Source organism: Protomyctophum parallelum (assembly GCF_964188405.1).
Source record: "Protomyctophum parallelum genome assembly, chromosome: 12".
Taxonomy (NCBI): domain Eukaryota; kingdom Metazoa; phylum Chordata; class Actinopteri; order Myctophiformes; family Myctophidae; genus Protomyctophum; species Protomyctophum parallelum.
Window position 1 is genome coordinate 44910399 of NC_139712.1, and position 27226 is coordinate 44937624.

The 27226-nt window shown below is 43.8% G+C and overlaps 1 protein-coding gene across 2 annotated transcripts in view; it reads right to left on the reverse strand.

Moving 5' to 3' along the window:
* LOC310868229 (uncharacterized protein) overlaps window positions 1-27226 on the reverse strand; it is a 191763-nt gene that overhangs the window by 34575 nt on the left and 129962 nt on the right. For both annotated transcript variants that reach the window (XM_083778560.1, XM_083778559.1), the window contains one exon: window positions 4497-4651. In XM_083778560.1, coding sequence (XP_083634686.1) covers window positions 4497-4651 — 155 coding nt within the window. The remainder of the gene's footprint in view (window positions 1-4496; window positions 4652-27226) is intronic.

Genomic DNA, 27226 nt, shown 5'->3' on the forward strand with positions numbered 1-27226 from the left:
GGTTACCATCCAGGCACTCTACCCCTGAGCCACCGCCGCCCCCCTGGAACTCCCTCAAGGACCCCTAGGGGTCCCCCCGGACCCCACTTTGGGAACCACTGGTCTAATTGCACTGCTGCGGTGGTGACGCATGCAATAAGCACAGTGCTATTATCATGCTGTATACGGAGCTGTCTGGAGGCTGATTTATCCGCTCTGCAATTCACATTCCACCGGAGCCCCACACATCACACTGGGCCCTGCCGTTTGCATCCATGACAACCACATAACCCAGCATCCTCGCTGGGCACTTTGTATTTATCACCTCGTCTCCCTCCTCAGCCAAAGTGACACCGGCAACCATTACTAGTCTGTCTCTTGTGGACGTGTTCCATTTCATCCCGTTAGCAAACCTGTGTTGTTGTTTTTGCCCTTTTAGTGTGCTCTCTTATCTATATCATATTGATTTAGTTCAGCTGTTGTCGGTATTCAGCAGACGCTCTCACTCCAGAGCGATTTACAGTAAGCAAGAACAAGACATGGTAATACATCAAATACATAGAAACAGTCATCAATAGTCATAAGCAAGCTAACTGTAGAATATCTGTACAGTGAAGCTATGAGTATATAGAGTGCTATGTCTACATACAATTACATAAGTTGAGCCTTTGCAAATGCCTGTAAGGTCGTCGAGGCTAGTAAGTTCACACCAGCAAACAGCACACCAGCAAACAGCACACCAGCAAACAGCACACCAGCAAATGGTGCAACAAATGGTAATATCGAAATAAAAACACATCTGGGATCATTTTCTGTCATGTACAATGCATAATATTTATTTATGAAGTGAAACAATATACAATATTTTCTGCTCAACTAAAACGCTATACTGTACATGTAGATTAAACCACTACCGGTACTCATTTTACTTCCATCGACAGAAGCCATTATCCCATTTTGACCTGAGATCAGATTCTAAAAATGTCTATTACATCCCGACAGTTTCATTATTAACCCATTCTGACCTGAGATCAGATTCTAAAAGTGTCTTTGATTTTTCAAAAATAGCAGACCTACAAGCTCGTATCGCGCCACTCGGTGGCGCGATATGAGCTTGTAGATCTGCTATTTTTCAATAGCTAAAGCATAACATGATGCCAACACCAAAATGGGTGCCCGGTCAGAATGGGTTATAGAGGCAACAACATGCACACACAGCCGCGACCACAAGGAAGGAATATTAAGTTTTCCTCTTCTCCTTTCCATTGTGTTCGTTTTGAGAGGAGAGGCGTGGAGGAATTCACACCCTTTAGCCACAACAATGAAGCATCAGAGTTTGCTCCCTTGGAGGGCTGCTGTGTACATCTCATTCTGAACCGCCGTCCCACAGAGCATGTGGAATTGCCCCGTAAGCCTCAGTAATTGTTTTGAAGGCAGGTGGTTCGGCGTAATCCGCCATGGGCCAAATTCCAATACCCCAAATCTCGGCCACTAGCTCACTCACACTCCGTCGTGGTGAAATTGTGATTTGGTGTATTGGAATTTGGCTATTATGCAATTCTGCGTGACAACCAGAGAGTGGGACGGGCTGGGAGGACGGCAGCCTAAACCAATCACAGTCAGGTATCTGGGGCGTCTGTATCTCAGGAGCCATTACAGAGGAGGCAAGCTTCCGCGTCCGTCACAGAAGGGGAACGTTTGGTCAGGCCAATCAGAGACACATGTAGACGTTTGTTTTCAATTCAATCAGAAAAGTCCCAGAAAAGACGCATCTTTTAGTCATTTTGCCACATCCGCTATCCCTGCGATACATCTATTTGGGTTTAACCCATTTAGGCCTGACTTGATACATCTATTTGGGTTTAACCCATTCAGGCCTGACGTGATACATCTATTTGGGTTTAACCCATTTAGGCCTGACGTGATACATCTATTTGGGTTTAACCCATTTAGGCCTGACGCGATACATCTATTTGGGTTTAACCCATTTAGGCCTGACGTGACGTAGAAATAAAAAAAACGTTTGCTCTGAAAGAATATATATTCAAAGATTTGTGCCGCGTTAATTTTTTTTCTCCAAAAATAGCTAAAGTATTACTTAGTTAAAACACCAAAAGAGGTTCCCGCCCCAAAATGGGTTAATATTTTCCCGGATTTGGCTCATTTTAATTCCCGGGAATTTGCGGACCTTTTCCCGGGCTCACGAGGGAATTCCTGTCAGAAAGAAAATTGAAGAAAAGAAAAAAAGTTCCCACCAAAATGCATTTATATGTATAGATACTTCATATGTACTTCATCTGGGAAGTCTCCTCAGTAAGGACAATGCGTGCAGCAGGGACATCAGTATAAGGCTCGGAAAAGCTCGCAGCACATTTGCAAGCCTCCAGACCATCTGTAAATCTAAGCAATACAGCCTAAAAACGAAGATCAAACTGTCAGTTTTGCTGTATGGCTCAGAATGCTGGCGAGTGGTGGAGAGCGACATGAATAAAATCAACTCATTCCACAATGGGTGCCTCCGGAAGATATGTCGCATATTTTGGCCAGAAAAGATCTCCAACGAGGACCTGTACCCAAAGACAAACTGTTACAATGTGGTACAGGAAATCAATCACAGACGGCTCAGATAGCTCGGACATGTCCTTGGAATGGATCAGAACAGCATTCCTAGGGGCACGGTGGCACAGTTGGTAGTGCTGTCGCCTCACAGCTAGAAGGTCCAGAGTTTGCATCTTCTCCCCGTGTCCCCTAGGGTAGGTACCCTCACAAAAAACCTGCAGTAATCCTGGTCACTAAACTGCCTCCCCCTGGACAGCCGGGGCGCCTGATGGAGGGGAAAGGAACTGGTTGGAATAACGTGTTCCTTCCACGCGCTACGTCCAACCAGGGAAACCCCCCCCTGTCAGGTGTAAAGGAGCAACTTGGACACTCAGGCATGAAGGAAGCATGCGTTCAAGTCCGTTGCTCTCCCCTTGTCCCCCATATATGGGGACTAGGTTGGTGGAGGGTGTGTAGAGCCCAGGATCACATTAGATGATTGACACAGGGGTGAAAAATGGGTTACAAAATCGTGGGTTCAAAAGTATTAAAAAAAAGAAAAAAGAACAGCATTCCTAAAGTAGCCCTAAGATGTACCCCACCTGGAAAGAGGAAACAAGGGAGGCCAAAAACAACCTGGCGGAGAACTGTGACCTCAGAACTGAAGATGGCAAATCTGACATGGGGCGAGGCACAACATGCTGCACAGGATAGGACCAGATGGAAGCAGATAGTCGCAGCCTTATGTTCCACCGGGAACGAAGAGGAGAGAAAAAAAATAGAATAGTGATATTCTTTTTGTTCAAAACGTTTTATTTGAACGAAATATGAACATATAGCCTACAATTAAATTATTAAATTAAAATATTAATACTAGCGTAGCTACTACGCTATTCAGAAAAGGTGACACTTAAGGAGTTTGCACTAAATGTGACTGTCGAAGCACGGGGATTTCACCCTTTGAGCAGTGCTGGGTCCCCTTCTCCGCTGCAGAGAATGTTGAGAATGTGATCATCTCGCTTTTGTACTTCATGAAAAGTCCGATTGGGTGTTAAAATAGCCAGCACGGCCAGTGCACGACACACTGATTATATTGGGGGAGAGAGAGAGAGAGAGAGAGAGAGAGAGAGAGAGAGAGAGAGAGAGAGAGAGAGAGAGAGAGAGAGAGAGACGCTGCGTGCTGGTGGTTATAGGCTACTGTATATGGTTATAAAACAAATTGTAGCCTAGGCTACTGTGTTCCGTTTCACGTTATTTCTGAGTGAGGCACACATGCAGGCAAAAGCAAAAAGGGGTTTAGAAGAGACAATGTCCATCACGGGGAAAGGAAACTCCTCGCTCCGTCTGTACAACACACTTCTCACAGAGCGACTGATAAGGCTACTAATGATGATTGACTGAAGATGACTGTTCTGGAGAGAGTGACTCCACAGTGCTTGTCTAGTGCAGACAGGAAATTATACGTTCTCCTCAGACATTCATATTTTGCTAAAGTGTATATATCTGTATCTGGTTAATTGCAGGAGGATGCAGGATCCTCTGATTTTATCTTGACCGCCCGTGCCTGCCCGCAGGTATTTAAATACCGCTCGCGCGGCCAACATTTACTTTGGGTCCCGCTGGCTCCAGTTCCCGTGGCAGCCCTCGAGATTGCGTGCCCTGTACCCGGGAGGCCCGGAATCCCGGGATCCCGGGATTAAACCCTATAGCGGGCAGCCTCCTTAAGAAGTGCTGTGGGCCTCACAATGCCCTGGAACCTCATTCATACTGTAGATATTGTCACTGTCGAGCAGAAACCTTCCTCTCTCCACATTTCAACCACAAAAACAAAATATTCTGTGGCTCGTGAAAGATTAGAGTAAACACGCTGGCAGTGTGTGTGTGTGTGTGTGTGTGTGTGTGTGCAAACCTCGAGAAACCGTGGTAGTAAATTAACGAACGGCGAGGAGGAAACATGTCATCAGGCTCTAGTCTCCTACCTCGTTGATGGCCAGCTGCTCCCCTCCCCCTCCCCCGGGGTGTCCAAAACGGGAGCCAGAGCCGCGGAAGTCGTCGTACAGCAGGTCCTCCTCGCTGCCCAGCTCGTCTCCGTGCAGCCCGGCCTTGTCCGCCGGCCCGTCAGGCATCACCACCGCTGAAAGACACATGATAACAGGACGTTTGAATACAGCTGAAATAACCCCCCCCCCTGGAATGACATTACAGCACAGAAGAAACTCATTAAAATGTGATAGGAAAACATACCACCACAATGTGGAGAAAAAGACACTCAAAAATTAATGTGACAGGAAAAACACACTACCGACGTCAGGAGACGACCCTCAGTGAAAAGCAAGCTAAGTGAGGGAGGGAACAAAAGACCGTATTGACCTATGTGAGCTATTGGAAAAGCACATGATACCAGGCAGAAATACGAGAGTCTCAAAGGAACTAGTGTAACCGACAACACTGAATGACAGACCATTACAGGCAGCAGACCAGAAGACTGCTGGATTTGTTATATTGACCTGAGTCAGATTCTATATATATTTTTTTTTTAATCAAAAATAGCAGACCTACAAGCTATGAGCTTGTAGATCACCAAAAGGGGTTCCCGCACAAAATGTGTTTAAGCATTCACTTTGACAATAAGTATTTTGTCAAAGTTAAGTTAGCGCTGACTGATTTGAACATTCTAGCCAAAGGATATAATCCTTGGTTCCCTGGAGAATAGATTTAAAAACAAACGGCCATGACTCATCATCCACACAATGATATTCAGCCGGCAACAATGAGTCAATTACTCAGGTACGTTTGGTAATGGAGAAATGGAGAACATGTAAACACATGTCAAATCTAAACACAAAGCCATTAACAATTTAGGCATTTTAGCAGACACCTTTAATCCAGAGCGATTTACAGTAAGCAAGGACAACACGAGGCAATACATCAAATGCATAGAAATAGTCATCAATGATCATAGGTAAACCAAGAACATATCATCAGTCTAATCAGTATAATATCCAGAAATAAATATGCTGTACATGTAGTCATGTACAGTATACAAACTATAGGATTCCAGCCAGGTCAAAAAAATGAACCATCCATCTATCTATCTATCTATCTATCTATCTATCTATCATCAGTATCTATCTATCTATCTATCTATCTATCTATCTATCTATCTATCTATCTATCTATCTATCTATCTATCTATCTATCATCAGTATCTATCTATCTATCTATCTATCTATCTATCTATCTATCTATCTATCTATCTATCTATCTATCTATCTATCTATCTATCTATCTATCTATCATCAGTATCTACGGTAAATTACATTTGAATGCCTGCAAGGTGGTCAAGGATAGAGCTATAAAGTGCTACGGGCTAAGGTGGAGTCTGAAGAGGTGAGTCTTAAAGTTCAGGACAGGTCATAGCGGAAGCTGTAAACAAACCATGTATTGGCACCAGTTTGGACACTGGCAGCCTACTGGGACCATCATCATCCCTTTTATAATAACAGACACTAGTCTGGCAGCCTACTGGGACCATCATCATCTCTTTTATAACAGACACTAGTCTGGCAGCCTACTGGGACCATCATCATCCCTTTTATAACAGACACTAGTCTGGCAGCCTACTGGGACCATCATCATCTCTTTTATAACAGACACTAGTCTGGCAGCCTACTGGGACCATCATCATCTCTTTTATAACAGACACTAGTCTGGCAGCCTACTGGGACCATCATCATCTCTTTTATAACAGACACTAGTCTGGCAGCCTACTGGGACCATCATCATCTCTTTTATAACAGACACTAGTCTGACAGCCTACTGGGACCATCATCATCTCTTTTATAACAGACACTAGTCTGGCAGCCTACTGGGACCATCATCATCCCTTTTATAACAGACACTAGTCTGGCAGCCTACTGGGACCATCATCATCTCTTTTATAACAGACACTAGTCTGGCAGCCTACTGGGACCATCATCATCTCTTTTATAACAGACACTAGTCTGGCAGCCTACTGGGACCATCATCCCTTTTAGAACAGACACTAGTCTGGCAGCCTACTGGGACCATCATCATCTCTTTTAGAACAGACACTAGTCTGGCAGCCTACTGGGACCATCATCATCTCTTTTATAACAGACACTAGTCTGGCAGCCTACTGGGACCATCATCATCTCTTTTATAACAGACACTAGTCTGGCAGCCTACTGGGACCATCATCATCTCTTTTATAACAGACACTAGTCTGGCAGCCTACTGGGACCATCATCATCTCTTTTATAACAGACACTAGTCTGGCAGCCTACTGGGACCATCATCATCTCTTTTATAACAGACACTAGTCTGGCAGCCTACTGGGACCATCATCATCTCTTTTATAACAGACACTAGTCTGGCAGCCTACTGGGACCATCATCATCTCTTTTATAACAGACACTAGTCTGGCAGCCTACTGGGACCATCATCATCTCTTTTATAACAGACACTAGTCTGGCAGCCTACTGGGACCATCATCATCTCTTTTATAATAACAGACACTAGTCTGGCAGCCTACTGGGACCATCATCATCTCTTTTATAACAGACACTAGTCTGGCAGCCTACTGGGACCATCATCATCTCTTTTATAACAGACACTAGTCTGGCAGCCTACTGGGACCATCATCATCTCTTTTATAACAGACACTAGTCTGGCAGCCTACTGGGACCATCATCATCTCTTTTATAACAGACACTAGTCTGGCAGCCTACTGGGACCATCATCATCTCTTTTATAATAACAGACACTAGTCTGGCAGCCTACTGGGACCATCATCATCTCTTTTATAACAGACACTAGTCTGGCAGCCTACTGGGACCATCATCATCTCTTTTATAACAGACACTAGTCTGGCAGCCTACTGGGACCATCATCATCTCTTTTATAACAGACACTAGTCTGGCAGCCTACTGGGACCATCATCATCTCTTTTATAATAACAGACACTAGTCTGGCAGCCTACTGGGACCATCATCATCTCTTTTATAACAGACACTAGTCTGGCAGCCTACTGGGACCATCATCATCTCTTTTATAACAGACACTAGTCTGGCAGCCTACTGGGACCATCATCATCTCTTTTATAACAGACACTAGTCTGGCAGCCTACTGGGACCATCACCATCTCTTTTATAATAACAGACACTAGTCTGGCAGCCTACTGGGACCATCATCATCTCTTTTATAACAGACACTAGTCTGGCAGCCTACTGGGACCATCATCATCTCTTTTATAACAGACACTAGTCTGGCAGCCTACTGGGACCATCATCATCTCTTTTATAACAGACACTAGTCTGACAGCCTACTGGGACCATCATCATCTCTTTTATAACAGACACTAGTCTGGCAGCCTACTGGGACCATCATCATCTCTTTTATAACAGACACTAGTCTGGCAGCCTACTGGGACCATCATCATCTCTTTTATAACAGACACTAGTCTGACAGCCTACTGGGACCATCATCATCTCTTTTATAACAGACACTAGTCTGGCAGCCTACTGCAGGGACCATCATTTATTGAGAAAAACACAATTGTGTGACACCCAGTGGCCGCTGACCAACACACCATGACATCGCCCCATTTTCCTCTTTCGCAGTCCCAGCATGCCCCAGGCAGGGCCTACCACTGGCTACCAGCCAACTGCAATCTGTCACATGTGCACTTGTCTCCCCTGGTGACATGACTAGAGAGTGTTTGCATGTGTGTGTGTGTGTGTGTGTGTGTGTGTGTGTGTGTGTGTGTGTGTGTGTGTGTGTGTGTGTGTGTGCGTAGGAGTTTTTTTTTCTTTGCCTGTCACACCTCGCCGCCAGCTAGTGGCCTCATCTGACAACTGCTGCCATGGACAACGTAGCTACCATATCCATGGTGACAAATGATGAACCCCCCCTCACCCCCCTGTTTTGAAGTAGGAACCCTCAAACCGGAATATGAAATACCCAAAAGAATTCCCTGCATAATATTTTTTAGGGCCTACCCAATAAAAGCCTTGATATGGCGTATGTATCCAACATGTTCTACTTTGTGGGATAGTTTGTTTGGTACATCCATATTTTATTCCACCTCGTAAACTCTAAACCACGCCTAGACCGGATCACTCGGGCGATTTAGGAACACAGACCAGGCTTTCCTCTGAGGTGGGAAGGCTGGTGACACCAGGTTGTGCCAGGCTCAGGACAATTTGTGAGCAAATGCTGCATACATTGTGCCCAATAACACTCACAGCCTGTGGCGTGCACGGACACTTTGAGGGGCAGGTGCTCAAATGAAACAAAAGGGATGCACCTTGTCTGGCGCGTGGTACCACCAGCTGCAACGAGCTGCCGCCTGCCTTAATAGTATGAGATAGATAAGATTTATTACAGGCACATCTTAACTGACTAAATCAGTGGTTCTCAAACAGTGGTCTGGAGACCACCAGTGGTCCTTGAGGTGGTCCCCAGCTAAATTATGGAGTCATGGAGAGTAGGTAACCAAATGGACCATGGTCATTTTATACTCTCGAGTCTCAATAACATTAGTACATTACTTTAATACTTCTTATACTCTCTGCACTCTGCAGCATTATTTCATTTATAAGAAGTCTACACAACGATACAATTATTTTGATCATCAATATTAATATAGTACAGCATGGAATTGTGGACAAAAACACATTTAGTTTTTCAATCTGAGGTGGTCTGTCTGTGGCTCAAATGTTGGATAATGGTGGTGGTGGACGTGGATATGAAAAGGGTTGCAAACCACTGGGATAAATAATGACATCAGTGACTGATGATTGAATGAGACTTTATCAATAGTTAATAAACAGTAAAATAAAAATTGTAACTCAAATATTTGCTCCTGGGGGGTAGCTGGAACTATATATGTTCAGATGGGGGTCGCCGGCCAATTACATAGATACTTTTTGGGGTCATTGACATGAAAAGGTTTGAGGACCACCACACTGGTATAGGAACAGGCTTTTCAGAAAAATACATTTTGTAGAATCTGGTCTCAGTCCTAAATGGGTTACAGGAGCATCCTCCTTGGTGCCATTTCTTAAAGAAATGCTGATGACCTCACTGTGATCTCACTTTTCCCCCCCCTGGACATACAAACAAGTAGGCCTACAGTACAGTACACAGTACAGTTAGGTTACTAAATATTCAGCTTTAGCAGGTGGGCATACAGGGCAGTAGGATAAAAAATAATCGCTGACGCTAGTAATTAGCGCAGGCTCAGCACATCTAGGTCCAAGACAGGTTTTTAAGAAGTCAGAAGCCCTTTCTGCCAAATTCTGCCCTTTCAACTGTGCGTTGATTGAGAGTGAGTGAACTCAGCAGGGTAGCCGGCAGGGAGGAGGCGGAGGGAGGGGCACCCGTGTGTGTGTGTGTGTGTGTGTGTGTGTGTGTGTGTGTGTGTGTGTGTGTGTGTGTGTGTGTGTGGACAGTCACCTCGTACAAATAATACAAAAACAAGAAAGAAAAAGTGTACAAAAATGTACTTTCAAAAGGGGCATGTTGGTCCAGAGAGGGCCACCAGGGGGTGCTCAAACTAAACAAAACAACAAGAAAAAAGCCACAAAAAGCCAAAGATATTGAGATAAGAGGTTAATGCCTGGCAGACAGCATCAGCTATGCAAGTTGCAAGCGTTGCCCTCATGGGGGCAGTGCAGGACACACTTAGCGCCTGCCAGAGCCTGCCTGCCTGACTGTCCGGCAGCTGGCTGCAGTGCAATGGCTGTTGTGTTGTCAGTCTGCTGCTGCTGCTGTGTTGCTGCCTGCTGTGCTGAAGCCAGGCGGGGGAAAGAATGGCAGCGCTCCAGGTATCGAGTGGCCTTTAGTTATTGGAGTCAATGTAAAAGCGGCGGAGAGCCCCGGCCGGCTTATATTAGCTCATCATCCACACGGGCTGTGTTTATGGAGGAGAGGGAAGGACATGCATTTAATTTTCTCCCAGCAGAGCTCTTTGTGTCTGTCTGTCTGTCTGTCTGTCTGTCTCATATCAGCATCTCAACCAGTGTTGCCATGGCCGCTTAAGCGACTTTGGGCTTGTGTTTCTGTGTCTTGTAAAATATTGGTGGTTGCGGTGTTACCAAAGTGTAGTTGCTTATTTGTGCTTGCATCCTAATGTTGTTTGAACCGGTGCTTCTCAAGCATTTTCAATGTCAAAGACCCAATATTACATACCCAATCCAATTTAGTCACTTCTTTCGGGGGCGTGTTTTCATAGACCTGGTTGCTTATCTCTCGCGAAATCTGGCGACGCCAATCCCAACTACACGAGTCCACTCCAACAGCATGTAGGATTCAGCCATTCAAACCACAGCCCATAGCCATGTTCACTAAAACTATGATGAAACATTTCCATCGATTAGCTTTTTTCGCTGACGAAAATGAAATAAAAACTAAAATATCTATTAAGCTACGATGACTAAAACTAAGACACAAATATATTGTGAATTTTGTTGAAAACAAACTAGACTAAAATGTTGTGAGATCCAGTAGAACTAAAAGGCAAGTCATTTTATGTTTGGTTGTGCTCTGAAAATAGCAGATTTACAGGCTGCTGCAGGTTGTGAGTTTGTAGACCGGCTATTTTCAGCATGCAACCAAGTGTAAAATCAGCTATTACGAAGGCATCACGTCCTGCCAAAATACATTTTAGCAAACAACATCAACTGTAGATTTAGTCGACTAAAATCTTATGATATTTAGTCGACCAAAACTAGACTAACACTAAAACATTTCAGATGACAAAAATATAAAAACTAAATGTCACTCGAAAGACTATGACTAAAACTAAATCAAGATTTTTCGTCAAAATCAACACCGATATCCAGTCCATTTCACATGCTGCCTGATGACAATTAGACAAAATGCCAGTGGGCACAGCGAAAACAAACAAGCAACAATACAGAATATTAATACTCATGTGGCAACTGGCTTTTCATAACATAAATCCCCACAAGGCTCTTTTTGGCACTTCATCCCCGCAATGCCTCCGCTGTTGTTCCACCGCTGCCAGACTGCTGTTCTATGCCCCAGAGATGACGACAGAGGAAATCAATGTCATCAATCGAGGTGTCTCTGTGGATTCCGACATGCAGACACTCTAGTCTGCGTGTGGCAGACAGCAGGAGCATCAGACACTACAGTCTGCGTGTGGCAGACAGCAGGAGCGTTCCCTGTCTCGCCACGCTGTTTACCCAGAGCACACTTCAATGCTCACGGAGAGGAGCCGTGGAATCCTTGTCCTTGGAACGTGCGTATACGTAACGTAGGTCAGGTGGACATTTTTTGTCAAAATTGAATGTTTGCCATGGACATACACATGAGGAGAATAAGGCTTCCGCACACCCGGTTACGATTTATTAGTAAAGCACATACTGTAGCAACGTTTCGGTCTTGCGACCTTCCTCACGCAGTCATGCCTGAAGAAGGTCGCAAGACAGAAACAAATAAAGAGCTAGCCCTGAATGACCGTTTACAGCCACGTCTGTGACCCTCTGAGTTATGGTGGTCCTTGAAAATAAAACAATATGAGAACCAGGGTAAATGGTAAATGGTGCATTTATATAGCGCCTTTATCCAAGGCGCTTTACAGAGATTGTGCATTACATTCACCCATTCATACACCCATTCATACACCGATGGCAGCGGAAACCATGCAAGGCACCAACTAATGTCGTGGAAGTTTAGAGATAAACATTGTAAGAATACTCCAAGTGTTTTATGACGTCACTGTCCCATGTGGTGAATGCCTTGTGGCTATGTTGGGGGTTGTCGTGTGGGAGAAGAGAAGAGCTATAAAAGCTGTCGTTGGTTGTCAATCTGGGAGTCAGACTGGGGTTTCCATACATGGGGTTGGTTCATGTAAGTCTTGTCTCCTTGCTCGAGTAAAATCTCTATACTCTATAACTCAGACTTCTTGTGTTGCCTCATTATTCATTGTTGTGATTTGGTTTTGAGCATATGTCCGCAGATTCCATTACAATTTGGAGGTGTCCCATCGAGATGTGCTGTGCTTGGCGGGTCGGCCCGGTGGGGTAAAGTTCTGTCTTTCGGCTGGGCCGACGTCGCGCAAGTGAGTATATGGGTCTGTTTGGATGTTCAGAAAATGAGGTATTGCTTTTATTCAGAGTTTTAAAGTATAGTGATGAAGTTGGTTGTGATCACAATTGTTTTTTTTGGATGGCCTATATTAAAGAGGGAAACTGTGAAGTTTTGCCTTTCATATGTACATATGAGAGATGGGGGAACAGAGTTTGGTTGGTTGAATGACTCAAGACATGAGGTCTGACGAATGGTAGGGAATAAAGTAGTCTATTCAATAAACCATTCATTAAGTTGCCTGCTGTCTAATAGGGGGACAAGAGATCCTGCCAGGGTATCCTGTTGTTTTAAGAAACAACGAAAGTTGGCTAGCCAGTGTGTGAATGTAGGCCTACGGTGTTTGAGTGTTTGAGTGTGTTTGCCTATCTGCCTGTGTGTGTGTGACTGTGAGTGAGGCAAGGTGTCAGGATGGCAGGGAGAGAATATGTGGAAATGGGAGATTTTAATGATCTAAAATGGAGATACGGAAATAGTTCCATAATATGGATGAAAGTAAGGATGTGAGACGAAGGAGAGTGTGAGAGTGGTATGGTTTCATTTTTTTCTTGGCATATTATATTTGGTGTGTTGGAATTATAAGATATTCTATTTTAGATATTGTTACTGTGTAATTTGTGGAGTTAAATTAAATCGGAATGAAATAGTGCGCCTATCGTAGTTAAATCTATGAACTACATTTTATATGTGGGGGCAAAGTAATTTTGATGGACGGAAATACCTCATTTGAGCAGTTGAATGTCTGAATTAGTTTATTTTTCTTCCTTCTAAAAGCAATAGTGACAGATAATAGTATGTTGTTAATGTCAAACTGGTTGAGGTTTAAGATAAAAGCATGTGGGCCGAATTATAAATACCTCTTGCCTTGGTAAAAATAGGAGGTTAAAGAAATGCGGATGGAAGGATAAGGTTAGGCTATAGTGCTGTATTGTTACAGCAACAGGGTGACAGATGAGACCAGTTGCATACTACTCAAAGCAGCTTTCAGCTGCTACAGCTGGTCAAAGTTTCTTCATCTTTGGTGGCATATAGACAGGAACTGTCTTGGTTCCACATGCAGTCTCGTCCAAAAGTAACTATGGTTCAAATCGACATGCACCGGTATGTGCCCCCAGGTGAAACAGCTGGTGGTCTATATAGGAAGAAAATCAGTGCTCACAGCGTCTCTCTCACTGTCAACCCCACTGTCACAGAGACGGAGCAGTTGGGTGTTGCCATGTCCGCTTATTATAAGCGTTTTTGGGCTTGTATTATAATAGCCTAGTCAGGCTTCTTTTGGGCTTGTTTCCATAGACATGGCTGCTTGTTTCTCTTCCAAAATCTGGCAACACTGCCAGTTGGGAGGGTCTTGTTGTTGTAGAACGCATGTGCCCTCTCAGAGTCACAATCACTAGTTAGTGAATGCAGAGATGAATAAACCAGATATGCCGACATGAAAAACTACATTTAATGAGCATGTAACAGTATTATGATATTATTTGAAGGACAGGAACCCAAAAGTTAAAATACGGGAGGGGGCATAACAGCTACAACTACAAATTGCAAAATTTAGTATGCAAAGGATTGCAATATTATGGAAAGATAAATGTACAACTGTCAACAAAGCTTCATTCTGTTCCGTTGAGAAGAGGATACCACGATCAAATCCAACCTACTGGTTTTGTTTTTTTTCCAGTATGAGGAGGGTTGATACAGCATAAACGTACTGAACATTGAACATTGGTCACTAAATGGACATTGATGAACTGACATTGTGAGATGGAAAACACTGGCGGACTGGGAATCGCTGAAAAACTGGGAGTACGATTCGAACCAACCTGCTTGTGACAGCTGAGTGCAAAGGAAGCTATTTTTGTGACTGATTGTGTTTCTCTGCAGTGATGGAGGGATGAGGTGAAGCCGACAGGTGTACATTGGGATCAAAATGATAGTGAGTGAGTAGAGTTGCATTTGGGTAGTTGTAGCTGCTATGGAAAACAGTAGGTTGTGGTTGCTGTGAGTGACAGGACGTAAACTTGTCTTAACAGGGAACTAAGGTTCCAGCTGTCGGCACTTATCTGAGGTCATCTGACATGGTTAATAGTGGAGACAATAAAACCCCTCCTCCTGAATGTTAATGATTTTACAACATGGTCAAGCCACAATACTATAATCAGCTGCTTAGAGCTAGCCTTGCTGAGCCATGAGGCCAGAGGGGCGGGAGCCTAACTCCTTCTGTAGCGTGAGGCATCTGATGTACAAGTACACCCCCTGGACATGACGCTAGTGTGTCGCGGGAACTTGCCCAGTCCAATTATTGATGCTGAGTGTCAAGCAGGGAGGCATTGGGTCCCATTTTTACAGTCTTTGGTATGTCCCGGCCGGGGATTGAACCCAACCTCCCAGTCTCAGGGCGGACACTCTAACCACAAGGCCACCGAACTGAATTGGTCAGAGTTTAGATATTACAATACTAATATAAATTAGTGCAGTTCAATAGTACAGTATTACATGAGAAATAGGTATGTGTGTGCACTCAAATAAGAAGTTGAACAGTTAGAATTCTACTGCAGTCATATAGGTTTGCAGACTCTATGGAAAAAAGGCAGCTGAGTCTAAGACAGGGGCGCTGCAGATGTTTCTTGATTCCGCTGGGAAAGCGGCGGTGTACCATTTTGCGGAAATGTTGGATCAAAATCCGTCACATAATCACAAAATGGGGTTGTATAGTGATCCGTCCCTGTTATGTCATCAACAATGGAACAGAGTAAAATCAGTCAAACTCTACATAGTATTGTATCGGTTAGAGAATTAATTAGGATAAGTACAGTATATTGAGACCTAGTTTTGTTAAATAAACAAGTGATTTGAATAGTATTAGTGTAATGTGTGTCACAGAAGCGGAAAGTGTTTTCGGCATCAACCCTTCAATACAGTTCAGTCAGACAACTCAAGGAGGATGTAATATATATATTTATTGATGTAAGATAATCAATGCAATATATCTGTTATGGTTTGGCGATGTATTGGATCTGCTTTTTGGGTACTCAGGTCAAGCGCATCAGTCCCGACCATAGGGACTCTGAAACCCCCGTACCTAAACAGTAGATCCAAAACGAAAGGTGGGTGAGCAGGTTGTATGACAGCAGCACGCTGATACAACAACAGTAAGCGAGCAAGAAGGAGGATGAATGCAAAACCTTCGGTTAAAAATAGCCGGTATGAGAGATTGGGTGAGCTGTGATTGGCTGAGTGAATCATGTGGATGAGAGCCTGATGCTGCAGTGGTCCAATTAACGGCCAGCGCGCTGACTGAGGTTCCCTGACTGAACTTGCTCTGTGCATGTCTATGACAGGCAAATGCTCATTAGTAAGAGCGATGCAATTTAAATAAGTAAAATAAATAAGGGAAAGACACTGACATCAGGACAAGAAAATAATAGTGATTATGACTACTATTGTGTGAGTTAAATGTAAAACATACTGTACTAGGATAACCTGTTTACATGGTCAGAATATGATCAAGCCGGAATAAGCTAGGCTTATTAAAAATAGGCTAGGCTTATATTTATGAGTTATACATTGTTCGATTATTCAAAAGGTCTGATAAGGGGCTGTATACCACAGATTAGATAGAACTAAGTTAGGGAAGGGTTTTAGCAGTACATGGACCTCTGTTGATCTGACTACATATGGCCGGTGTGAACATTTTTAAAATAATGGTTGATGCTCTGTAAACTGTTTTGTGTCATCATAGGGAAATATCCGGGAAAATAATAAAAACAGGGAATAATAGTGGATCACGGATCACGGTCGTGATGCTCTAATAGGAAGGCAGTAAAATTGAGTCCGTGATGAGGCCTGTGAGTAAGATTCTGATGTGTGGGGGACGCCCCGGAAATAAAGACAAAGTATGGAAATACATGTGTGTTTCCTGTACAAATGTTATGTTTTGATTCAGTTTATGATTAGGTCCAAGAAGGAGGAGGCGAGCAGATGCGTGTTGTGTCATGAGATTGATTTATTGATCCCTCACATGTGTGTAGCATGATTACTAATGGAATGGCTAACCTAATTGTGCATGCGCGTCGAAAGTGTATATATATTGCTGTGATTGCAGGAAAGAGTATCATTGGATTGTGGAAATCAGATCTGTAAGTATTAAATGCAACATTTTGATGTTCTGAAGAGTTTTCCTTGATACTGCTGTATGTTATATTGTAGTTATATTGTCATGGCTGGCTCTTGTTATGACAAAATCAGGAGCAGGGTAGGCTAGTAAAAAAGCAGGCTGAATAAGTCAAGGTGCCACTTACACCTTCTGTAAGTAAGGAATCAACAGTCTATAAAGTAACAGCTGACTGGTATATATATATGTGTCCATGTTAAAAGTATTATCATATTCCCGTCATATTACAAAGTGTTGAGTCCACCGTCAACACTCTAGATAGACTAGATAGAGTAGGGCTTTTAAAAAAATTTGGTTTGTAGTATGTTTTTTCCAGCTCCATATGATCCTATGAAGACGACAACATGAATGATGATGATGATGAATGATGATGATGATGATGATGTGCGATCATGTCTGCTACTATGACACTGAGGGTCCTAAATGAGAGTGCTGTTAGCACTCTGAACTCTGAATCCGGCGATCATGTGCGGTCATGTGCCCCAGGAATGTCACCTGTGGGGTGACAATTTCTGGTCTTTTGGGAAGCCGGGACGTGTGCTGTTCTGTTGAAAATGGCCAATCTGCAAATTCGCAACATGTCTGGGCCCTGCACATTGTGAAAGAACTAAAAAGACTTGGCTTGCTCCTCAAAGTGGGCTGATGGACAATTCTGAATGGACACACTATGGTGCTGAGATGTTTTCTTGGGTCCAATGTCGGCAACGGTTATTGTATGTTTAATTTGGCGTTGCCTTATTTGTTTGTTGTTATAAAACCATTGTGTCACTGTATATTGATTTATGTTTGTGCCTGAATACCTGTGTATTCTGATGTGTTTTGTTGTATATACTATGTTGTTGATTTTATGTTTTTATCATGTCGTAAGCCATGTGGTGGTCGTTTTCTCTTATGAGATAGGCCGGTGTAGGAATTTTCCCAGAACGTTACGAGATAATGTTGTATGAAAAGGGGTTTTTCGCCTGCCCGTACGATATGAGTGAGTGTTTATTTTGTGTTCCAGGTTTTTGCCTGCATCTGCAATGTACTGATAAAATGGTGTTTATGAGTTTTTAAATGTTTAAAAGTGGGGTAATGTCGTGGAAGTTTAGAGATAAACATTGTAAGAATACTCCAAGTGTTTTATGACGTCACTGTCCCATGTGGTGAATGCCTTGTGGCTATGTTGGGGGTTGTCGTGTGGGAGAAGAGAAGAGCTATAAAAGCTGTCGTTGGTTGTCAATCTGGGAGTCAGACTGGGGTTTCCATACATGGGGTTGGTTCATGTAAGTCTTGTCTCCTTGCTCGAGTAAAATCTCTATACTCTATAACTCAGACTTCTTGTGTTGCCTCATTATTCATTGTTGTGATTTGGTTTTGAGCATATGTCCGCAGATTCCATTACACTAGCACATCGGGAGCAATTAGGGGTTCAGTGTCTTGCTCAAGGACACTTCGACAGTAACTCTGGGGGAGCCCGGGTTCGAACTGGCAACCTTAAGGTTACAATCCAGGCACTCTACCCCTGAGCCACCACCGCTCAGGGTACTAGAGGACTCCTAATGTGCCATATACATAGTGTCATAGCAGCCAAAACCAGTATCATACATATTCTGAAGGAAACCTGCAGACTGAAAAACAAAAAAAAACATTATGTTATGTAAAAACGAAAGTCTCAAATTTACCCACGAACAAGGCCAAGACAACATGCCACAGACATACTTTATTGTATGTGTTCCAGGGGTCACGCGGTTCAAGGCGGTCAAATAGTAATAAAAATAAGTAAAATGAATAGGAATGAAAATTGCAAAATAGCATAATAGACAAATATCAATGCATAAGTGTGGTACGTAGCACCACCTGCAATATGCTGTAATCCTGTAACAGTAAATTACTGTATTCAATTCAATGTATTGTATTGCTCAGTATTGTAAATATTCGTGTGTGCTCAAAGTTTCATGTCATTGGGGATATATTGTGCTTGCACAGAGCCACGCGTGTGTGCGTGCAATCCGTGCCTGCATGCAAGCTTGCATGCTTGTAATGCGTGTGTTGGCTTAGGACAGGTACTGTAGGTGAATGTGTTTTAGTATGTGGGCCAAGTTCGTACTGTACTGTAGCACTGAATCACCCTGAGGTTGTGGATGTGGGTTAGCAATGTTACCGGATCAGATTTGTCTGCATAGAACATTCAATACTCAGTGGCACACTGCGGGTGCGCACGTGTGTGTGTGTGTGTGTGTGTGTGTGTGTGTGTGTGTGTGTGTGTGCGCGCGCGCGTGCGTGTGTGTGTGTGTGTTGCAGACTTGCAGTAGTGTAGTGAGCCAAGGAAGTCGAGCGTGAACTCCCTGCATTTTCCCCCGCATTAGTTGCGTGTGTAGCTGGCAGTAGCCTGGCACGTGTCCCGCGTGAGCGCAACATGCAGCCCCTCATAGTTATAGCCTCCCTGACTGACTGGCCCGCTAACCGCTAACGGCTAACTACCCCACATAGCTATAACGAATAATGGACTACTCGCCGCTGGTACTTTGTAATATGCTATTGGCTGTTTGTATTCTTTTTGGAAAAATATAAAAATATACTCCTGTAGAAAGGCTATATTATTTGACTTATATTGAACCTATAACGAATACTGGACTACTCGCCCCGGTGCTTGCCCGTTTTTCCTCCCGGAATTTTCCCCAGTGAGGGGGATAACTTTGTAATATGCAGCTATTGGCTGTTTGTATTCTTTTTGGAAAAATATAAAAAGATACTCCTGTGGAAAGGCTATATTATTTGACTTATATTGAACCTATAAACAATTTAGTATTATTTAGTATATGTAAGGTTTTGCCCCCTCAAATGGTACCTCGTCAGATAATCCCCACATATCCTACTGTCATGGTCTGTCTCCCTTTTCCATGTCAGCCACTCCCACTCTCAGTCCTTGTCACACACCTGTTTCCACCCCCTCTCCAGCCCTACAGTGCCATGCCCATTCCACACCTGTGAACACTCCTGCAATCACCCTGCTCCCTATAAAGGCTCATACATAGTCTGGTTTTACGGTGGTGGGGTGACCACCGAACTACAACATGACGTCACGAGCCGCGGTGAAGAGCAAACCACCGCCACCGCTCCAGCCCTTCTCTCTGTTTTTACTCACCACCGCTCAACGTTATTTCAGCTCCGGTGGTCAGCTCACCACCGGAGCAGTGGTCACCTTACCACCGAAAATCCAGACTATGAATAGGCCTTAAGACTGGACTCATTCCACAAACACACTGTCAGATCATTACTTCCTTGTCCCCGAGCTGTCCTGTGTTCCTAGTTCTCTGTGTTTTCTGAGTGGTTCTGCGTTATTGGACTTGTGATTACTCTTCTAAGGTTTGCATTCCTGTTTTCCTGTTTTGTTCCTGTTTTGTACCTTTTGGAAGAGTTCTTTGCTTTTTGGAATTCCCTGAGTTTTGTAAGCTTAACAGTTTTTTGGCTTAATAAATCATTTCATTTGAACATTCTTGCTCTCTGTCCTGCATTTGGGTCCGAAAACCTCCTGCCTTGTATTGTGACACCTACAACAACTTCTGTGAACAGACTTCACTGTAGTATAGCTTTTCATAAATGATATTTGTACTTAGGCTGTTCTGCTGTCATGAAAGTTTATAGTTAGAGAAATTCAAAGTCCAGCCGTCTGCTGTCCAGCCTCTCCCACCCCTCACTGGGGAAAGTTCTGGGAGGAAAACAGAAACGGGGCGAGTAGTCTTGTTACCGCTATAACCACCCTCACTGACTGGCCCGCTAACCAAGATGGGAGAAAGGGATATATATACTGTATTATATATATATATATATATATATATATATATAATATACACACACACACAGACACACACACACACACACACAGTGTAAGGAGAGACAGAGAGAGAGAGGTTCCCTCGGGACAGCAGAGTACGAGGAGGTCACGAAGGCGAAACATCAAACTACAGCACTTTAATAAAAGTGAGACTCTCCTGTGAGCGCGTGAGCCTGCCTGACTGACTGGGACTTTCTGACAGCACAATGACAATGGGGGGGGAGGGGGGGGATGAGTTGCAGTACAATCACAGAGATGAATCCGGTTTTATTTTAATCCATTGTAACCTGAGGCCAATTCTACAAATGCCTTCTAAATTTGTAATTTAACTCACACTTTTTTGAGTGGTGCAACCACTCCAAGGAACAGCAATGTCCGTGTCCATGTGTTGTTCACCTATGTGACGTTAATGAGCATCAGTATATGACTATGAGTACCAGTAGGGGCGCTGTTGTGCCCCTAGAGGGATAGTGCTGCACTGTTGCCTGCTAATGAGAGAGAGGGGGGGGGGGGGGGGAGTTGCACCACTCAGTTCACACGGGTGTGATTTTTTTCAAAAGATTAAATAGCAGATGTACAAGCGCGCAGCACGGAACTTCAAACTTGTACATCGGGTGCAGTACTTAGTTTAGACAGTTTTTGGTTTAGACTGTAGATTAGTCCTACAACTACAACCTAACTCAAACCCTCACCCTAAACCTAACCTCCCACGGGGCAGCACACCTAAACCTAACCTTAACCCATGTCTAACCAATGACTAGTCTAAACTAAGTATGCACCCCTGTACATCTGCTATAAATGCATAGCCAATGCATTTTATTTTAAAATGACACGCATTCCTGGTTTTAACGCACAAACCTAGCGATGGAAGGAGGCCCCCGAGGCCTTCAGAGTGTGATGGACGGAAATGAGGAAAGCTATCCACTCGTATAAAAAAAAAGGACAGAGCTCTGGTCTCTCTGGTCTGTTAGTGTGGAGTTGGGAGTAAGTATATATATTTCGGTGATATTATTTGTTGTGTAATGTAATGTCCGTATTGTGGTATTTGTTGTTTTTCTATGTTCTGTTAAAGAAAATGGGTGGTTCTGTAATCTGTATGCATTGTATTGCGATCTAAATTTCAGAGCCTCAATAAAAATACATTGAAAAAGAAAAGAAAAAAAAGGGTTGTGCATTACATTCACCCACACACATTCATACACCGATGGTGGAGGAAACCATGCAAGGCACCAACCTGCACATCGGGAGCAATTAGGGTTTCAGCGCTCAAAGACTAGGACACTTCGACACTAACTGGGGGAGCCCGGGATCGAACCGGGAACCTTGCGGTTGCCATCCAGCCACTCTGCCGGCTACTCTACCGCTGAGCCACTGCCACCCCTAACAGGAATGTAGGCTATGAATACCATGAACTGAAATATAATTAGAACAATGCGTCAGAAACTGCAGTATGTACACACGCGTGCGTGCGTGCGTGTATGCATGTGTATTCTTCATTGTACGTACGATGAAAATAGCCTATCTACTGTATAAGCTGTACAGTATGATAGATGTGTTTTCCTGTTTTTTGTCTTTTTCTTGCACTATAGATGTTTGTTTATGTCCTGTGTATGTAAGACTGAGAGTGCTCTGAGCAAAATAATTTTCATTGTATGTATACTCTGTATGTATACACATGACAAATAAACCTGAACCTGAACCTGTGTTGTGAACATCTCATCACCCTGATCAAGTACTTGTGCTTTGTTACTGTACACCACTGGTATTTCTGCATTAATTAAATCATTAATTAAACCTATTCTGAAGATAACCGAGAGTGGCAGGTATGCCGCACTTACTGTATTCACCATATTCACACACGGCAGCCCATTTATTTAGCTATCAAGTTAATTAAATAATGCCACCCCAGGTACATTTTTAAATTAACAGTAAAGGTGGTTGCACACCGGCCGCTTTTTTCAGAAAACCGATGGAGAAATGCCGCTAAAAATCCAAATTCGCATCCAATTTACAATTTAGGCATTTAGCAGACGCTCTTAATCCAGAGCGACTTACATTTAAGCAAGAACAAAAGCATGGGAATACATCACATAAAAACATTTATCATGAAACATGCGTAAGCTAAGAAAGCTAAGAAAGCATCCGATTTGCACCCGGTGTGTGGAGACCTTTACACTCACTAATGTTATAGGGTAAGGTTTGAAACCTCCTGCCTGGAGAGTTTGTACAGATTAATTCAATTGCACAATTTAGTTAATTGACGTGGCTCTCTGTAACATTATTTTTGCTTGATTGAACACATTCTAAAGAGCCATCCTTATTAGCTCCCTATTAGCTCCCTGGCAGTGGACGGGACCAATGAGATCTCTCCTCCTCATTGACGGGGGAAGCAAGTCACTATTGCCAAAATAGCGACTAAACTGACAATGGTGAACTCGGGCGTGGCAAAATCTCGTCAAAGGGTGGTCTGTGGCTCAAATGCCGAATAAATAAAGGGCCTTGACATGAATAAAAGGTTGAAAACCACCTTTACATTTAACGTAGAAAAGTCACCAAAACAAAGGAGCTACTCAGTGGTTCCCAAACCTTTTAGCCCGTGACCCAAAGCAGAAATTGGACCAAGACTCAAACTAGTGAAAATATCAGATCTACAAGCTCACAAGGCGGCATTGTGAGCTTGTAGATGTGCTATTTTCACTACTTATTTTCTTCTAATTTATGGAATTCATTCGATTTTTTCTTTTATGTTATGAAGTTACTGGGAAAAAAATCAATGAATTTTGGTTTAATTCATGAAAAGTTTAGCTTTTTTTGGGAATGTTTTTTCTAACATGGTTTAGGAAACAAAACATGAGGGGACCCATAACAATGTGTCCGTGACCCACAAATGGGCCCCGAACCAGTGTTTGGGAACCAGTGGTATATACAGTAATAGTAAGGCCTATTCTTTAACCCATTCTGACCTGAGATCAGATTCATACAAGGTTTCCACTGGACACACGCTGGTCTGACGAATCCATTCTGACCTGAGATCAGATTCTAAAAATGTCAGTCGCTCTTCGATTTTTCAAAAATAGCAGACCTACAAGCTCGTATCGCGCCACTCGGTGGCGCGATACGAGCTTGTAGATCTGCTATTTTTAAATAGCTAAAGCATAACATGATGCTAACACCAAAATGGGTGCCCGGTCAGAATGGGTTAAACGCAACTCATTCCCAAAGACTAACTTTGTTTCGGTGACTTTTCTACGTTAAACGTAAAGGTGGCTTTTATTCACATCAAGGCCCTTTACTGGGGCCAGGCAGGGCAGGGCATGGCATGGCAGTGCCCACAGCCTGTCATCCGTTCTACAGAGGCTGACTTAATGGAGTCGGGCAGCGGGCCAACTAGCTCTCCTTCAAGGTGACAGTGTGGGTTCTCCTGCCGGGAAAACACTGCCTCATCAATCTGCCACCGCTCAGCAGGCAACCCCCGGCTGGCACTGCTGTCTGCACATGCACAACGTTGTGCAGGTGCGCGTGCAATGCAGTGTTTAAAAGAAGAAATAAAGAAAATGCGTATACTACAGTCGACCGTGGCGTGTGTGCACGTACACATGCACGGAAATTAATCCATTCCCATGTTTGCCGAGGCGTGCGGCCGTGCACGGCACACCTCCTCCACCACGCGTGAATCTGTGCACAGACGCACGCACGTGCACGGCACACATGCACGTCGGACACGTTCAGAGGGATGGAGGAAATGAATCCTCCGCTCGCTCTTTGGAGAGAGAGGAAGAGCACTCTAGTCTTTGATACCTGTGGTTTTTAATTGAGCTAATGGAGGACGAGGCGGCTTTTACAAGGTCTGCAGGTTAAGAATTCAAGTCCCCCACTGGGACATCACACGCCCTTAAACCCACCTCTGTGCGTGTCACTGTGTGTGTGTGTGTGTGTGTGCGTGCGTGTGTACCGTACGTGCTCGTGCGTGCGCGTGCATGCATGTGTGCGCGTGCGTGCGACCCGTGCGTGCATGTGCGTGCGTGCGTGCGTGCGTGTGCCTTCAGAAATGTAACAAAGTGAGTGAGTAGCAACTAAGCAACAACACTATGTGTTTGATTGTGTCAAATCACGTTTTCCAAACTAGAGCACTAGACAAACGACCAAAATGTAATGGTAGAGCGAGTTGCAACTAGCAAGAGAGAAGTTAAGGCAAGGTATCTGCAATACAGGAAGAAGTGATTATGTGTGAAATTATGGTTAGTAATGACAGACACAGCCGCCTACACAGTGGTGCAGAGACAGAGTGAAAACAGGTGTACTAATGAGCATGACATAAGGCAAAAACAACCACGAATGTCTCATTTTACCGCTTTCCTTGCAACAACAAAGCTACTGGTCCCCCAAATCTGGCTGTAACAGGCCGTCTGCCCCACACGGAATACTATCGCCATTTTATTTCATTGTGTCAACTAAATCCTCATTAAATGCCAACTAGATCCAACATACTCAACGATGCACACATTCTAAATATGCCCCCGAAATATTGTACTGAGCAAATGGACTGTTACCACCTTCTATAGTATTTATTGTCTCCACATCATATATTTTCTTTGTCATGGACACTTGTACAGAACATGAATAAATCTACTCGAGTTGGAAGCATTAAGACCCATTTTAACCCTCAATTCTGAAAAATAACGTCATTGTAAAAAGATTCACGCGTTTATATATTCTATTTAGAATGAGAAGCGGGCCGGGAGCAGGTGGCACTTGGACCCGGACGTAACTGTTTGTAGGACTACAAAATGACGTCGGACTTAAATACAGAATGGCACTCATTGGCATCTCAGAGAGCCCCTATAGGGTCTGTCTGAGAGACGCAGACCTCATCCCAGAGGATGACAGACACACAACAGCGGGGCAGCTATGTCATTAATTGAAAAAGGAATCCGAGGCGGGGGGTCAAGTCGGCGGTAAGGCCCTGCCAATCAATAGAAAAGAAACCTGCGTATTTATAGGCAAGGCAGGCCGCTCTGCCTGAGAGACATATTCATGTCATTCATCAGCCAATTTTTGCCCTGTTGTTTTCCAAAGCTTGGATCGCCCCTCCCCTCCAGCAGGCTCTGCTGCTCTGCCAGCGACAGATGGTTCTGAGAGCACCGGCACGCACACGTGCACGCACACGCGCACATGCGCACATGCGCACACGCACATGCACACGCACACGCACACGCACACACACACACACACACACACACACACACACCACAGCAACACATCGCCTGTGATGATTTAACTCTGGCCATGTAAAACACCGTTTCCCAAAACACAGGGTCGGGATCAATTTATGGGTCGCAGAGACATTTTTGTGGGACTCTTTATTCTTTGTTTCCTACATTTATTTCAAAACACTTTTATAAAACAATAAATAAATAAAACGTTTTTGCGGTTTGCTTTTCATGAATTGAAAACAAATTCAATGGGTTTTTTTTTCACTAATTAAGAAATCAAAGACAAATCTAAGAAATTCCATAAATTAGAGAACCATGCTTTAAAGGAGTTTGAACATTTGTGACGATGATGCATTTTGGACTGACACTGTGCCACATGTGCGTGCACACACACACACACACACACACACACACACACACGGACAAACACACAGCGGTGCCATGTGGCTCTATACCACCTGACTGGGCTTCCTATTCGTTCTGGACATGTCCTCAGACAAATGATGCGTCCATGCGTCTGCATTTCCTTTTGGCATGTTTGGTATTATCGCAATTTAACAGTTTCATAAAACAAAACTAACCCTGACATCCCCCACATAATATTATGTAAAGAAGAAATAAGGATTTCAATGATTTGAATTGATTGGTAAACTCTAAAATAGCCGTTTAACTGCAGGAGTCAGGACACACTGGACCATGCATGTTCGCAACAACCAGACACTGCAGTGTCCTCCCTTCAAATCCCATGCAGTGCTGAGAAAAAAAAAAACCCCATAGCGCCAGTTCCTGGCAGTCTAACACAGCTCTATAGGAGGGAGAGAGGAGCCCTCTGAATGGGCATGAGCATTCTTTGATGAAAACGGCATGCATTCGACTCACATACTCCCTAAAGTTACCAGAATACAGCATACTGTAGCTATACGCCCTCCCACACACCAGGGATTCCATGCAGTGAGAATACAGTAACTCTTCCTACTACCCGGGGCGCTTCCCTACTTCCCTACGCAGGTGTTACTGATGATACTAATTAAGGCTCTGTTCCATTTAGTGTGCAGTGGTTCTCAAACTTTTATCATTCCAAGGACCCCCGTAACTCTGAGAGTGTACAAATGGAACACTCTCAAGAGTTACATACATACGGGGCCATTTGGAACGCACTCAGGAACACTTTGAGAGGAACTGGTGTAGCGGAGTGTTTCCACTCAGGAACACTTTGAGAGGAACTGGTGTAGCGGAGTGTTTCCACTCAGGAACACTTTGAGAGGAACTGGTGTAGCGGAGTGTTTCCACTCAGGAACACGTTGAGAGGAACTGGTGTAGCGGAGTGTTTCCACTCAGGAACACGTTGAGAGGAACTGGTGTAGCGGAGTGTTT